General features: G+C 42.8%; 1 protein-coding gene across 1 annotated transcript; it reads left to right on the top strand.

Moving 5' to 3' along the window:
• Nucleotides 1-240: 240 nt before the first annotated feature.
• mmp11a (matrix metallopeptidase 11a) lies at nucleotides 241-14,941 on the top strand. Its single transcript, XM_087790356.1, has 8 exons — nucleotides 241-443; nucleotides 9,926-10,134; nucleotides 11,448-11,591; nucleotides 11,652-11,785; nucleotides 11,854-12,101; nucleotides 12,624-12,828; nucleotides 13,033-13,293; nucleotides 13,797-14,941. The coding sequence occupies exons 1-8, from the start codon at nucleotides 339-341 to the stop codon at nucleotides 13,913-13,915; spliced, it is 1,425 nt and encodes a 474-aa protein (XP_087646482.1). The 5' UTR covers nucleotides 241-338; the 3' UTR covers nucleotides 13,916-14,941.
• The last annotated feature ends 446 nt before the right edge of the window (nucleotides 14,942-15,387 follow it).

The following is a 15,387-nucleotide window of genomic DNA, read 5'->3' as shown; positions in this document are numbered from 1 at the left end:
TGATGGTGAGTGACGTCAGAGTTTTACTTTCAGTTTCAATTAATTGAATGAATTGATAAAACTTTGACACGAGTTCATGTGTGGATGTGTGACTGGCATCATCTTCATCATCATCATCATCATCATCATCATCACCTTTATCATCGTCACCATCGTGGGGGTGTGTGGGCGAGGGAGGGGTTAGCGGTCACGTGGTCGCGGCTGGTATCTCGAGCCGCGGGCAGTGAAAAAAAAAAAGAAAAAAGATGTGGAGGAGGAAAAGAGTTCCAGAACAAAGAAGTCGGTCCATTTAAAAAAAGACGAGCCCAGAACCACCGCGCGGTACCAGAACCGCCAGGATGTGGACTCTTCCGTCGTGGGCGCTCGCGTGCATCTTGACTCTGCAGCTGCTGCACACGGCACTTTGTGTCCCGGCTCACAGGTCCAGGTCCAGGTCAGCACCGGTGAGTCCCGAACCCGTCGAACCATCGTCCGAGCCGACGCAGTCAAAGGTCACCCGGTAGACCTGAAGCGCTTTTGTCAAGTGTTTGTTGTCTCCAGGTGACGCGCGCGCGCACTCGCACGCACACGGACTCCGTGCACTTGAACTTTGTGAAAAACATATTTGACTCGGTTCTGAACGTCACAGGAGGGACAACAGAGTCCAGTCGAGTTTTTAAAAACTTGCTTACATTTGCAAAATCAACGCTACAAGTGACGTCAGGTTGTTTGACCTTTATTTTGAAGGCAGGCACCGAGAAACAACTCTGCTGACACGTTTTGTTGACCAGTGCTTTTATTTTGAAACCTTGAACTGCAGTTGCAACAAGTGTCCAGATCTTTTTTCTTTATTTGACTCACTTTTGAGCCTTGAAGATCTAAATAGTTGATCCGGTGCATCAGACATCAACTCTTTGTGTGACTCTAGAGTGGAAAAGAGTCAGAGTTACTCAGATGTGACTCGGGTTCCATGAGTGTGATATCAGTTTGAAAAAAGATTAGCCAGATAGTTGTTGAAGACTCACGAGTCCTCAGAGCTACTGGAGTGAGTTGAGAACATCTCAGTGACTCATGGGTTAATGTGGAGAGACTTCGGACTCTGATCTGATAAGTACAACAAATACACAACCAAGAAACACTAAACAATAACTTATAATAACAATAAAATAATCAACACAAAAAAGAAAAACACGACAAAAATGTATGAGAACAACTATGAAAACATAACTAATAACAACAAGCACAACAAAAAAAGAAAAAAGGGCTTGTTACAACAAAAGACAAACACATAACAACAACTAAAAAGAAGAATGATGCAAACAACACAACAAAGAGACACACGATAACTTAAAACAACAAAGAATATAACAATACAATAACAACAAATTAAAAAGAATGAAACAAAGCACACTACACTTATTTTAATGCCATAAAATACAGAACAACAATGTATTAAAATAACAAGAGATAACAAAGAACTTAAAACATCACACAAAACAAACAACAACCTAAAACAGCTTGACACAACAAAGAATAGCAATATGATAATAAAGAAACACACAACATCAATATAATAAAAAACTCAACAAAGTAACACACAAAAGCAATATAATAAACAACACAATAAAGTAACACACAACAGCAATATAAGAAACAACACAGCAAATAAATACCCACCCAACTACTTGATAAAACAACAAAACCAACAACACAACTAATAATTTTATACAACAAAACATACACCAGCAATGTATTACAACAACGAGACAAAGAACGCATCAAAGACATTTACAACACCAACTTAGAAACACACAATCACCTAAAACAACAATGAACAAAACAAACACACAAAATAATGTAAGACCAATATGAAACAAACAATACATTCTATGCAACATTTAACATACAATAATAATGGACACACACAATAACATACAAACAAAACATACTACGCAACATTTGACATACAATAATAATGTACACACACAATAAAATACAAATAACACAACTCAATACAATTAAACACAAAACGATTGTTTAAAAATTAGCCTGAAAGAGAAAACCAGTTGACACAGCAAAAGACACACAAACAGTGAAAGGTGATCAGGGGTGTAACACACTTATGACCCTCTTCCTGGTGTGTTTCAAAGTAAAAGTCATCCATTATGTTACACAGTTGTGTAGTCGCTCAGATCGTCTCTAATGCGATCTTAACAGTGCGATTAAGCTAACGTGTGTTTGAGCGCGAGCCGCCGCTGTGGTTAAAACCTCAATGACTGTCATCATCATACGGCCTGCAGGCGAGCGTCGTCCGTCGCTCAGAGTCGTCTGTCTCCGCGGCAGGAAGTGGTAATAACAGCTCCCGTCGGCCGCTTGTCAACAGCGCCATAAACGTCAGGGGCCTCTGGTGGAGGCGCTAGAACCTTGTTTACTACGAGCAGAGCTGCGTTATTAAAGTGTGCATGTAGCGAACTGGAGGAAGCCACGGGGCGAACCCACACGTCTGGAGTTATGGATCTGTTGTGTTGTCCTAAAGGTGTGTGTAGTTGTTGCGTAACTTGATGATGGATGATGTCATATGTGATTAATGGATCTGATCTTTCACACTCTGACAATAATTAACGCCGACTTCTCCGGGTCAATGTTCCGCAGCAGGAATGTGGTTCTGATAAAGTTCTGGTGGCTCGGAGCGGCAGAACAATACACAATAGATGCAATATTTGTTTTGTTGTTGTCGGAGCGAGAGACACACACAGATGTCAGGTGACCTAAAGTTTAGCTACATTAGCAAGTCAAGGACACTTTCGTCATGTTAGCATATCAGCTATATTACTTTTAGTAATTAGTAAAAAATAAAAGTAAGCCAGTTAGCATACTAGCTAGGTAGCTAAATAAAGCACTTGCTATGAGGTAGCTTCTAGTGTTGGAGAGTTTTACCCTCAAAATGTGCTTTCATACGTTGTATTTCACAAGAAAACACATTTTAAATTAGCACCACGGCTTCATTTATGTTAGCATAGAGCTAGAATGCTAGCTTTGCTTGGAGAAAGAAGTCCACACCCAGAAACCCGCTGTAGTGTCTTGGGTCGTTTTGTTATTATTGCAAAGTAATTTTAAAGATTGTCATTGTAGCCAGTAGGTGTTAATATTGGCAAGAATCTGATGACGATACGTATCACGATAACAGGGAGGCGTAGGATATTTTGAGATACTGTAGTAACAAGTATATATGCGTCGTATTGTCGAGTACTTGACCTAGGTGTTGCAGAATTTACAAGACCACATTGACGAAGTTGTAACTGCTTTCGAAAACCAAAATATGTCCAAAGTCCACTGTATCCTCTCGTCCTCAGTCATGGCCGAGAACCTGCTTGATTTCATTGTTCCTCTAGCTGCGCAATGACTCTGACTAATGGCCAACACAAAAATGAAAATAATAATAATAATAATTCATTTTATTTGATGGCGCCTTTCAAGGCACCCAAGGACGCCTTACAGAGAACAAAAGCAGCACGATTAAACATTGAAAATACACAGTAAATATACAGTAAAATACATATAAAATACAACAAATAATAAGACAGTTTGATGAGGTGTGATTTAAGTTGTTATTTGAAAATGTCCAAATAGTCCAACTGTCACAGTCGAATGGGTAAAGTGTTCCAAAGTAAAATCATTTATACACACTTACAAAAGAATATAAACCCTTAAAAAATAAAGTTTGAGTTTTAGAATAATTGAAAGAAATGTATTGTAAAAAATATTGTGATGATTAAGATTATCAATATATTCTTCCAGCCCAAGTAAAGACTTGCGGAAAACGTACTAAATGCTAAATAATAGTTGTTGCTAACGTCCAATCTGAGTGACACAAGTAAGTTGATGTCTCGACAACATCAGGTACACAGAGGATCTGTGTGTCGACCGTCAGCAGGAAGGTGTGAAGCTGCGGCGGGAGGAAATCAGAGTGCAGGTCATGAACCAGAGAGTGGGTGACGGAGGTCGAGGAGTCAGAAGGTTCTGGAGCAAGAACCAAAGGTTCCTGTTTAAGGCCCAGATCCAAAACTCTAGGGGTCGGGGGGGTCAGCCCAAGGATTTGACCGGAGAGGTTTGCATGTTGTCACGAAAGCGTCTGGCTCCTGAGTCACTGATGCGTAAACACTCGAAGGTTTCTCCTGGAATGTTGTTTGTCTCTCAGACTTGTTGACTCCGGGTCTCTGGACCAGGAGGACGAGACTGAAGTGCTGAACTCTGGTGAACTCTCAAAAGTTGATCGATGAGGTCCTCAGAAGAGCTCTGGCCCAGAGTAGTGATCGTCATAACGAGGAGGAGGAGGAGGGGCCGGACTTCCTTCATGGAACCCCTTAATCGAGAAGATGTTGAACGACCTTCACTCCATCTTTGTCGTGAACCGAGGGCCTGTAGAAGTTCTGTTGACCCAGAACTGAACTCTACCAGAGCGATGTAGTGCCGAGTCATTGTGAGTTCTGCTCCTGTACAAGTAAGTAGGGGTTTGTATTTGCAAGAATCCATCGTAACACGAAACGTACCACGATACAGAGGCAACAATACAATATATTGCTATACTGTAGTAACAAGTATAAATCTGTAGTATTGTCGAGTACTTAACTCTGGTGTTGCAGAATTTTCAGACCACATGACTCTTGACGAAGTCGTAACTGCTTTCATTTGTTTTGAAACCAAAATATGTCCAACGATCAGCTTTAAAAGCTGCTGGAGTCGACTGTATCCTCTCGTCCTCAGTCTTTGCCAGGATTTCGCCGCCCGAGTAGACCTAAGTCAAGACCGTTAGGACCATCTGATCAGGGAAACAGTGGTCCATGATCCACTTCAAGGGCTCAAAGCCCCAAGGTGCCCAGAGGGCTGGTTTAACTATAAGGGTCCGACTGCGCCCCCCCTAGAAGAACATTTTGTATCTGGTTCCCTGTGTGAAAGTCCCACTTCGGGGGTGTCTGGACTACGTCGCACCTGCGACTCGGCAGCTTGTTTAGTCTGCTGGCGGTTTCGCTGAAAAAGTCCTAATCTCTCCATTTGTGTCCGATTGTTTGCCACTGTTGACAAAACAGACGCTGCGAGAGTGAGCGGGTCCGGGCAGGCCCCGGAGCACCCGGTCTGGAGAGAGGGGTTTGGGTTCAGGGGGGGGGTTCTTTTGTCAGCGACACAGTCGCCCGGGTCTTCATTGAGCGAAAGGTGCCGCCACAGTGTTCCCATCAGGATCTGGGTCACAGCTGCAGACTCGCAACATAAACAACAACACAAACAGGTCCTGACCCCCGGAGGACACACAAGTGCGAGGGGCCCCCCGCTCGCTTGGAGGAGCCGCTCAGCGAGTCGATAAAGACCCTCGAATCTAAGGGTGGTGATGGAAGAGAAGACTTACGGCTGGTTCCCTGACAAGTGACTTGAACTGGAGCTGAGCTAGAGGGCACGTCCAAGACCCTTTCAGAATCAAAATGAAAATACGGTTCAATGAAAGTGAAAGAATCCATTGAGCCGAGGTCAGAGACAGGACGGAACATGGACCCGATCCTCTCGAAAAACCCTCGGTCTTCTGTGGAAATCTTCTGACATTCTTCATACTCTGGGATATTCAGTCATTTCCTCTGGAGTTTGGACGCAGGTTTTTCGAGGACTCGTCTCCTCCGGAGTGGAACTTGAAGTGCAGCCAACATCTGCAGACGATGATCGGACCGATCCGTCGTCGGGTGAGATCACGAAGGGGGTCTGAGGTTACAGCTGCACCCGTCGATCCCTCGGTCAAACCAGGACGTTCTGGGTCTCGGTCCACGTCGACGGAGACCAGTCGTGGTCGGCCGAAACATTATGACCGCCTAAAGTCAACCGCAGAGGTTTACAGATCATGATCATATCACTGATATGTGTTATTTACAATTAACTTGCTAGACAATTAAATCCCACAGGATCCTGGTGATAACTGGGTACAAGAGGATACAGCTGACTCCAGCAGCCCTTGAGGTGGATCATGGACCACTGATTCCCTGATCGGGTGGTTTTAACGGTCTTAACTTGGGTCTACTTGGTTGGCTTATGGAACAATGAAATCCTGCAAAATCCCGGTGATGACTGAGGACGAGAGGATACAGTCGACCCCGGCACAATATGAACTATACGTACATTCAACTCTACCAGAGCGATGTAGTGCCGAGTCATTGTGAGTTCGCTCCTGTACAAGTGAGTAGGGGTGTGTATTGGAAAGAATGTAGTACGATACAGAGGCAACAATACAATATATTGCGATACTGTAGTAACAAGGATATATTTGTAGTATTGTCGAGTACTTGACTCTGGTGTTGCAGAATTTACAGACCACATGACTCTTGACGAAGTCGTAACTGCTTCCATTTCTTTTTTTGAAGCCAAAATATGTCCAAACATCAGCTTTAAAAGCTGTCGGAGTCGACTGTATCCTCTTGTCCTCAGTCTTCGCCAGAATTTTGCCGCCCAAGTAGACCTAAGTGAAGACTGTTAGGACCACCTGATCAGGGAAACAGTGACCACTGATTCCCTGATCAGTTGGTCTTAACAGTCTTAGGAAGGGACAATGAAATCCTGCAAAATCCCGGCGATGACTGAGGACGAGAGGATACAGTCGACCCCGGCACAATATGAACTATACGTACATGCGATACAAACTTCCAATATTTTTGTGCTCAAAGGAAGCTACGAGATAACAGGTCAAACTGATACTTAAATGTAGCTCAGAATGAAGGAATACTTCTGCAAATCTTCAAGTTCCTCCTCCTGGTGAGTCTGGCTCTGGTGACCCGTCGGTGGCGACGATGGTGACTTTTGTTTGTTTTCCCAGCAGAGTCTCCCCGGCTTTGTCCGGACTTGTCGAATACCTCTGCCGGATCGCGGCTCCCAGGCGCCCGATTTGTCCGTACTTGCACTCGCCTCACGTGACCGCGGATGAAACACCCGCCGGACGCCCCGGGGGCTTCGGAGGAGCCTGGTTGTATCAGACTTGCACTGTCAGCAGGAACCAGACGCTAATTGTTGCGAGTGTTTCCCCCGCGAGCGCCGTCGTCTGCGACTCGCCCTGAGGATTTGAGAGATTACACACGATCACGCCAGAGGAACGTCAATCAGCGGCTGAGTCACGGCGCTGGATTTTAACCCTTGCGTTACCTCGGGGTCAAATGCGTTTGTGGTATCCCTTGTGTTGTCTCTCTGGTCAAGGTGAACGACTTTCCTGGCTTTGAGAAAAACATACGCACTGGTGGAGGTCGGAAAGGATACCACAAGCACATTTGTTTTTCTGGGCCTTCGGGTCACCTTGACCCTGAGATAACACGAGGGTTAATAAAACTTCACCACAGAAGCTGGTCAGAGAGGCTACAAATTAAAAAATATGGAATTTAAAAATGTTCTTTTAAATCATTGGAATCCGAATATCAATCTGTATGTGTGAAAAAAACAAAAACAATATATGTATTTTTTTTAATTAATTTTTCTTTTTAAAGAAAATCATCCTGTAAATATTAAAAATATACAATTAAATTCCATCAAAACCAATTTAAAATATAATAATAACAATTATTTATCATTAAAAAAGAAAATCAATGCTGAAAACAGAATAACATTTCCATTACATTACAAGTTACAAATTAAACTACTCAGTATTATGATGGCTCTGATACCACATATTTCTCTTCACTGGTCTTCTCTGTGAACTCCAGGTTTACTCCTCTCAGGTGCAGTTTCTTTTTGCACTACTGTCTTTTATTATAAATACTTTGTGTTAATTGTAATTTCCTATTATTTTTTTTTTACACATTTTAATTTTTTTCTTGTTATTTAAAAGTATTTATTTTATTATTAGTTTTTTGTTTTTTTAATCCTTGTGGTAACAATAATGGTTGCGAGTATTTGAATATTTTCCTGAATATCGTATGATGCTGAGAATGCACGTAACGTGACGAAACAAGTCGATCGGCACGAGTCTTCCACCGGCAAATGTTTTGATTCCGTGTGACGTTCAAGGGTCTCCGTAGAGCGTGGGACATTCAGCCGCTGCTGCTGTTGCTGCTGCTGTTGCTGTTTGACTGAGAGCTTGAGCGGGTCAGAGGTCGCGCGTCAATTTGACTCGCTGTCTGGAGGTCGAGCCCTGGACCTCACACTTCCTCTCTAGACCCTGCTGGGGTCGGACGTGGTTCTGGTCTGATGATGATGAAGCCAGATTTAATCAAATCATTTCAATGTATAACCGTTTAAAAATGAACAGAAACATACAATTAAACGTTAATATATTTAAAGTTATGCTGCAAATATTGATGTAATATTTAAAACAAAAAACAATAACTATTTGGAGTTTTAAAAATGTATAATAACACTGTTAAAATGTTATCTATTAAAAAAAAAAATCCTGTTTTAATAGATAGTTGTAATAATAATCGATGTGTAAGATAATAATTTCTTTAATTTAATTTAATTTAATTTAATGTAATTTAGTATAGTATAGTATAGTATAGTATAGTATAGTATAGTATAGTTTAGTTTAATTTAATTTAGTTTAGTTTAGTTTAGTTTAGTTTAATTTATATTTGCCCACTTTATTGCAATGTCTTTTTCATGTCTATTTAATTGTATTCCTCTAGTATTCATTTTTATTTTTATTCAATTTTTATCATAACCATATAAAAAAATAAATACGATAAATTGTAAGTGAGATTTAATTTGATTAAAACATTTTTTTAATTTTTTTATCTGTTGTCTGAGATCAGGTCGTGTGGGCAGCTTTCAAACTAAAGAGGTCCAGACATCTGAATGTTCCAGGTCAGGTGACAAGACTCCAGAGTGCACTGGGTCTGCCCTGTGGCCTCCTCCCAACACCTCTTTGGTCCATGAGACTTTGTGAGAGCTGGGGAGAGAAGGCTCTACTCTGAGTCTCTCCTGGACGACTGAGCATTCTAGTCCCTGCAGAGGAAACCCCTCTGTGTGACCGCTGTGTGACCTCTGTGTGACCTCAGGTGTGACCTCAGGTGTGTCCGCCGATAAGCCTCGGGTCGTGCTAACACTTCTCCACGACACCATTGTGTCATGTTTGCATCTCGATAAGACTTAAGTCCGTTAATCCAACCGGACCTCTTGCTCCTCGACGTGACCTCATGACATCATGGTGACGTTCTGAGAGGAAGCTGAGCTCACAGAACAGAAAAACTTCCGCTCGAATCTATAAAAATTATTACATTTCCTTTTTTTACACATAGAGATTGATATTCTTATTCCAATGATTCAAAAATATATTTTCTAAATTCAGTATTTTTTATTTCATAGCCTTTAAAATTCAATATAATAATGTTGGTATAATAGCAGCACCAGACCAGACTAATAGATGACCGAGCTGCTTGATCGAACTTTCAGCCAATCATGCGACTCGCAGATGATCATGTGACGACAAAGAAGCAACTTTTGTATGTATTTCATTAATCAACAAATACAAGACATTTGTATAAAGAAAACCTTTCATTTCAATCATTGAATATTCTGCTGGCACTGATACACTGCGGTACCTGGACCTCCTCCAGAACCGGGTTGCTCTGACTCTGGGGTTCTGGTTCTGGAAAAGGCCCCGAAACAAGCTGCAGAACGTGAGCTCAGAACCGCATCAATGGAGGCTTTGTGTCGCGACACGAGCCGACAAATCCCCTTTAAACACCAGCAGGGGGTCCGTGCGGGAGGAGTGTCGGGCTGATCCGGTCCCAGCGGTCGCCCTGGTTCTGCTGAGCTCAGCGCATTCCTCCAGCCCTGCTTCGTTTTGATCCTCCACTCAGTGCTGCGGGTCCTCCGGTGTTCTGCAGGTTCCTCGGGGCGATCTCGTCGGCGCCCCACGGTGCTCGACGATGGTTGGTGCGATGACTACAGATGTTGTTGTTGTTGACCTCTCTGGTTCTGGTGTCTCCAGGACAAGTACCTGGACCTGCAGAAGCGAGGTTCACGGGCTCCTCACGAGGTCCTGAGGGAGTCGGGTCGGACCCTCAACGGCTCCTGGAACCGGCCTCGCTGCGGCGTCCCGGACTTCCCGGCCCAGAAGGAGGTCCGGAACCACAGACACCGGCAGAGACGCTTCGTCCTGTACGGAGGACGCCTGGAGAAGACGGACCTGACCTACAGGTGGACTCTCTGCTGCCACCTGCTGACAGGAACACTGTCGCTCGCCTCCACTCGCTTCTCTCTTCTTTTCTCACTTCTTCTCTCTCCATCCATCCCACTTTCATCTCATTCCTACTTTCTTTCCTTTCCCTTCTGATGTTCTTTGTGTTTTTCCTTCTTACTTTCACTCATTCTTTACTCATTCCTGTTCTCCGAATTCTTCTGTTCCGTCCTCTCACTTGTTCAACCTCTCTCTCTCTCTCTCTCTCTTGCTCTCTCTCTCTCTCTCTCTCTCTCTCTCTCTCTCTCTCTTGCTCTCTCTCTCTCCCGCTCTCTCTCTGTCTCTCTCTCTCTCCCGCTCTCTCTCTCTCTCTCTTGCTCTCTCTCTCTCTCTTGCTCTCTCTCTCTCTCTCGCTCTCTCTCTCTCTCTCTCTCTCTCTCTCCCGCTCTCTCTCTCTCTCTCCCGCTCTCGCTCTCTCTCTCTCTCTCTCTCTGTGTCTCTCTCTCTGTCTCTCTCTCTCTCCCGCTCTCTCTCTCTCTGCTTCCATCTCTTCATTTCTGTAAATCCTTCACTTGTTTTATTCCTTGATCTCATTTCCTCTTTGCCTTTTCTCTTGTCCTTTTTTCTTCTTCATCCTTTCATCGGTTTCTCTTATTTCGATCAAACTTTTTCACATTTAACATTTCAAATGTTTAAAAAAAAAAATGTAAGCATTAAATTAAACAATTTGTACTTTTTTTCTTTTAGGTTTATTTTGGAATAATTAAATTAAATAAATCGAATATTTTAAAAATGAGAGAATTTTTTTACACATAGAGTTTGATATTGTAATTACCATTGTTAAAATATGAATATTCTAAATACAATATTTTATTATTTTTAGCCTTTTAAATTCAATATAAAAATGTTGGTATTTTATATTGAATTCAAAAGGCTACAAATATTTTCAAAATGAATGATTTTGAAGTTAAAATTCTAATTCTAATATTTTCAATATTCAACATTTTCTAAATATTCTTTCATTCATAACCTTTAAAGTTTTTTTTTTTAAATAATAATAATAATAATCTCTATTTATATAGCGCCTTTCAATGCTGCTCGTTTGAACCAAAGTTTATTGAATTAACAAAATATATTTTTGAATAATTCATTATTTTTAATATGTAATTAAAAGACATTAATTCAAATTTGAAAATTATTTTTAAAGTTAATTATTCAATAGAAATGATTGAATTAAATTATTCAAAAATCAATATTTCAATTTCAATATTCAACATACTTATATACTATATTATACTATACTATACTCATTTCCGTTCTCTCTCTCCGGCAGGATCGTCCGGTTCCCCTGGCAGATGGGCGAGGAGAAGGTCCGGCGGGTCTTCCGAGAAGCTCTGAAGATCTGGAGCGACGTGACCCCGCTGACCTTCACGGAGGTCCACAGCGGGAAAGCCGACATCCGGATCGACTTCACCAGGTGAGCCGAAAAAAATGCTTCGTGGACAAACTTAGTGATGTTTGATTTGTTCGCCCGCAGGTACTGGCACGGAGACAGCCTTCCATTCGACGGCCCGGGTGGGATCCTGGCTCACGCCTTCTTCCCCAAAACCCACCGTCAGGGTGACATTCACTTCGACTACGACGAGTCCTGGACTCTCGGGAACAACATGGGTGAGACCCGTCCGTTGTCCGGGTCACCGAGAGTGTCGCCCCTAAACCCCCCGACTCTCCGCCCGCAGGCACCGACCTCCTCCAGGTGGCGGCGCACGAGTTCGGACACGTGCTGGGGCTGCAGCACTCGCGGGAGTCGGGCGCCATCATGTCGGCGTACTACGCCTTCTCGTACCCGCTGAGGCTGAGCGACGACGACAAGAGGGGGATCCAGTATCTGTACGGGACGCACCCCCGCCTGCTGCCCACCGCCCCCCCGCCGCCGCCGCCGCCGCCCCCGCCAGCCAACCCCGAGACCAACGAGATACTCGCGAACGTGAGCAGCTTCCTGGTCTCTCTTCTCTCCAACTCTTTTTTTCCTTTTCCTTGTGTCCTACTCTTTTCCTCATCCATCTCTTCATCTCATCCTTTCATACTTCCTTTCTTCCCTTCCTTTTGTCCCGCTCTTCTTTATCATTCTTTCTCTTTTTTCTTTTTCTTCTTCCTTTTCTCATATTCTATCCATCCTCATCATTCCGTTACCATTCTCATTTTTTCTCCCCTCCAATATCCATTGATCCTCGTCCTCCCCTCGTCTCCTCTTATTTCTTTTCCTCATCCATCTCTTCATCTCAGCCTTTCATACTTCCTTTCTTCCCTTCCTTTTGTCCCGCCCTTCTTTATCATTCTTTCGCTTTTTCTTTTTCTTCTTCCTTTTCTCATATTCTATCCATCATCATCATTCCGTTACCATTCTCATTTTTTCTCCCCTCCAATATCCATTAATCCTCATCCTCCCCCTTTCTTCTTTCTTTTCATCCCTCCATCCTTCTCGTTAACGTCTCCTGTGCCTCCTCAGCCGGACGCCTGCCAGTCGGACTTCGACGCCGCCTCCATGATCCGGGGCGAGCTCTTCTTCTTCAAGTCGGGTTACGTGTGGCGGATCCGCGACGGGCGCCCGGAGAGCGGGTACCCCGCGCTGGCGTCCCGACACTGGAGGGGGATCCCAGAGAACGTGGACGCCGCCTTCGAGGACAAGTCCGGGAACATCTGGTTCTTCCAGGGTTTGTCTTTCTTTTCTTCCTCTTTTTATCGACCACGTTCTTTCTCATCTTGAATTCCTCTCTTTATAAACTTCCTTCTTTTTATTTCACCTGTAATTCTTCTTCCTCTATTATTCCTCCTCTTTTCCCTTTTTTGTCTTCCTCTGCATCCTTCACTCCTCCGTCGGCCTATAATCTGAACTCCATCCTTCGCTCCCCCTGCAGGCGAGAGCTACTGGGTGTTTGACGCCGAGATGCAGGTCCGAGGCCCGGAGTCCATCAGGGTCCTGGGTCTGAACGTGCCCGGCATCCAGGCGGCCCTGCGCTGGGGTCACGACCCCGACTTCAACATCTACTTCTTCAGGTCGGGCAGCTACTGGCGGTTCAGCCCGACCCAGAGCCGGGTCGACTCGGTGTACCCGCGCAGCATGCAGGACTGGAGCGGGATCCCGGACGACGTGGACGCCGCCTTCAGGGACGTCTACGGTGCGTGACCTTCGACCTAAGACTGAGGGAAGACTTTAGGATTTTTTTTTACCTTAGAAGATTAAATTAAATTAAGCCGACAAAGAAAAATCCAACATGTCTTCAATCATCTTGATAAAATAAACATAAAAGAAAGAAAAAAATTACGATTAATTAAACGATTTATTGTTTTTTCTTTTGTTGATCCTTTAGTTAAGGATAATGTAATAATTGCCACCTGGCGGCCAGAAGTGTTATTGCAATACATACGTAAAAACGCCTTGGAAATTTGCATTTTAATAGTAATTAAATAATGCAATTTTACAAACAATTGATTGAAATATATACAACAAAATAAATAACATGAAAACTAAATATGATTTAAGAGCCAAAGACAAATAAATCAAAACATATATTATCGATTCAGTGCTGTGTAATAACAGTGCTGAGAAAAAATAAATGATATTTAATTGTATCGTTCTTTTCTCTGGTATCATCTTGACAAAAGCTTCCTGTCGTTCCAGGCTACGCTCACTTCGTTCGGGGGCGTCAGTACTGGAAGTTCGACCCGGTCGGGATGAACTCTCTGGAAGGTTACCCGCGCTACGTCGGCGTGGACTTCTTCGGCTGCAGGAACATCTAACCAGGAATGTTCCGGACAGTTTTCACTCTTCATCTCTCAGGAATAAAAAAAAAAAAACACGCTCACTTCCTCAGACACGCCGGCATGTTGCACAGGAGGATCAGAACTCGGGGGTCAGGACCCCCTCGGACGGACCCAGGGTTTACACAGGAGCCGATATTAACTGGTTGTTGTACCTATGTTAGAAACCTGCCAGACCTAAGGTGAGGTTCCTCTGTCAGAGTCTTAACGACTTCTGGAATCACCGTTATTTATTTTTTCAAGACTGAAAGCCCTTAAAAAGTTCCAATTTTAAAGGTAAAACACAATTTTTTATCTTCTAATTGAGTGAAAAATCATGAAATACTGAAGTAAATTGAACATAATTCAAAATGGGCAAATAAAAGAAGCTCAATAGAAGTTTTAAAAAAAATCCCAAGAAAGTAAAAAAAATGTATAAGTGAAACTATTTCTAAAATTAAAACACTTGTGGACCTCCTGACTATCAAAAAGGCTTTGACTGTTGCAGTGCATTATGGGACCTCTGACCTCCAGCTGAACTGCTTTAATACATTACAGTAAGAAGGTGCTCAATGTCTGGTGCAGGGACCTGTGAAGAGATCTGCAGAGTCACTGATCCCTTATTTTGAAAGCCAAAAACTCACTTCCCGTTTGAGCGTCAAAAGAAGGAACTCAAAGTTGTTTGATCGCATTTTAAATGTGTTCAGTTAAAACAAATGTTGTGGTTAATATTCACGTGATCGTTGAACGTCAAGTTCTCGAACCAAATTATATTTTAAATTTTATTTTTCGTTTATTTTTGTATCGTTTTTAAACCCGTGAGGAAGAGATCAGTGACTCTGCCGTACTCGTGTCCAAATGACCGGTGTGACCATGAAGACGTTTGCAGTGCCGGACACTGACCCACAAGATTTTCTACCACTCTTTTGTGTATTTATACGTCAACGATGCAGTTTTTGTGTGTGTGTACATACAAGTGTTTATATGTTGTTTAACCTCAGTTCCTGTATTTGTAATAAAAGTATAACAACCTCAGAGCGGAATCACGTGATCAACACCCGAAGTAGCATCAAACATTCATTTTTATTTTTATTTAGAAATATAAAAATTTTGAAAGTTTTGTTGAGGTCAAAGGTCAACAATTGTGAAAAACACATGGCCTGGTGTGTGTGGAAAGACGGAGCTTAAGCATGATAAGCTGAACGATTCAGAGGAGTGTGTGTGTGTGTTAAAGTGAGTATAACAGTGTAGCAAGTGTGTATAAATGGATTTGTTGTGTTCCAATGTTGAGTATTTTGTGTAAATAACTTTCAAATTGTTTACTTGTGATGTCCATTTGTGTGGTTAAACATGCATTTTTGTGGTTTCTTTGCACATCGTTGAGTGAGTGTGTGTCTTACTGAGGAGGATCATTGTTGGTTCTATTTCAGGTAATGATGACAAATCTATAAGAATCAGGCGCTGACGTTGCT

The sequence above is a fragment of the Callionymus lyra genome, chromosome 1 (assembly GCF_982586985.1).
Source record: "Callionymus lyra chromosome 1, fCalLyr1.hap1.1, whole genome shotgun sequence".
Taxonomy (NCBI): domain Eukaryota; kingdom Metazoa; phylum Chordata; class Actinopteri; order Syngnathiformes; family Callionymidae; genus Callionymus; species Callionymus lyra.
Note: the sequence above shows the minus strand (reverse complement) of the source record. Positions and strands in the feature narration are given on the sequence as shown.

Excerpts from the sequence above, each read along its gene's own strand:
- mmp11a (XM_087790356.1), top strand. The coding sequence starts at position 339 with ATGTGGACTCTTCCGTCGTGGGCGCTCGCGTGCATCTTGACTCTGCAG. Across the intron at positions 10,135-11,447 it reads AAGACGGACCTGACCTACAG|GATCGTCCGGTTCCCCTGGC; the intron begins GTGGACTCTCTG and ends TCTCTCCGGCAG. Across the intron at positions 11,786-11,853 it reads GACTCTCGGGAACAACATGG|GCACCGACCTCCTCCAGGTG; the intron begins GTGAGACCCGTC and ends CTCCGCCCGCAG.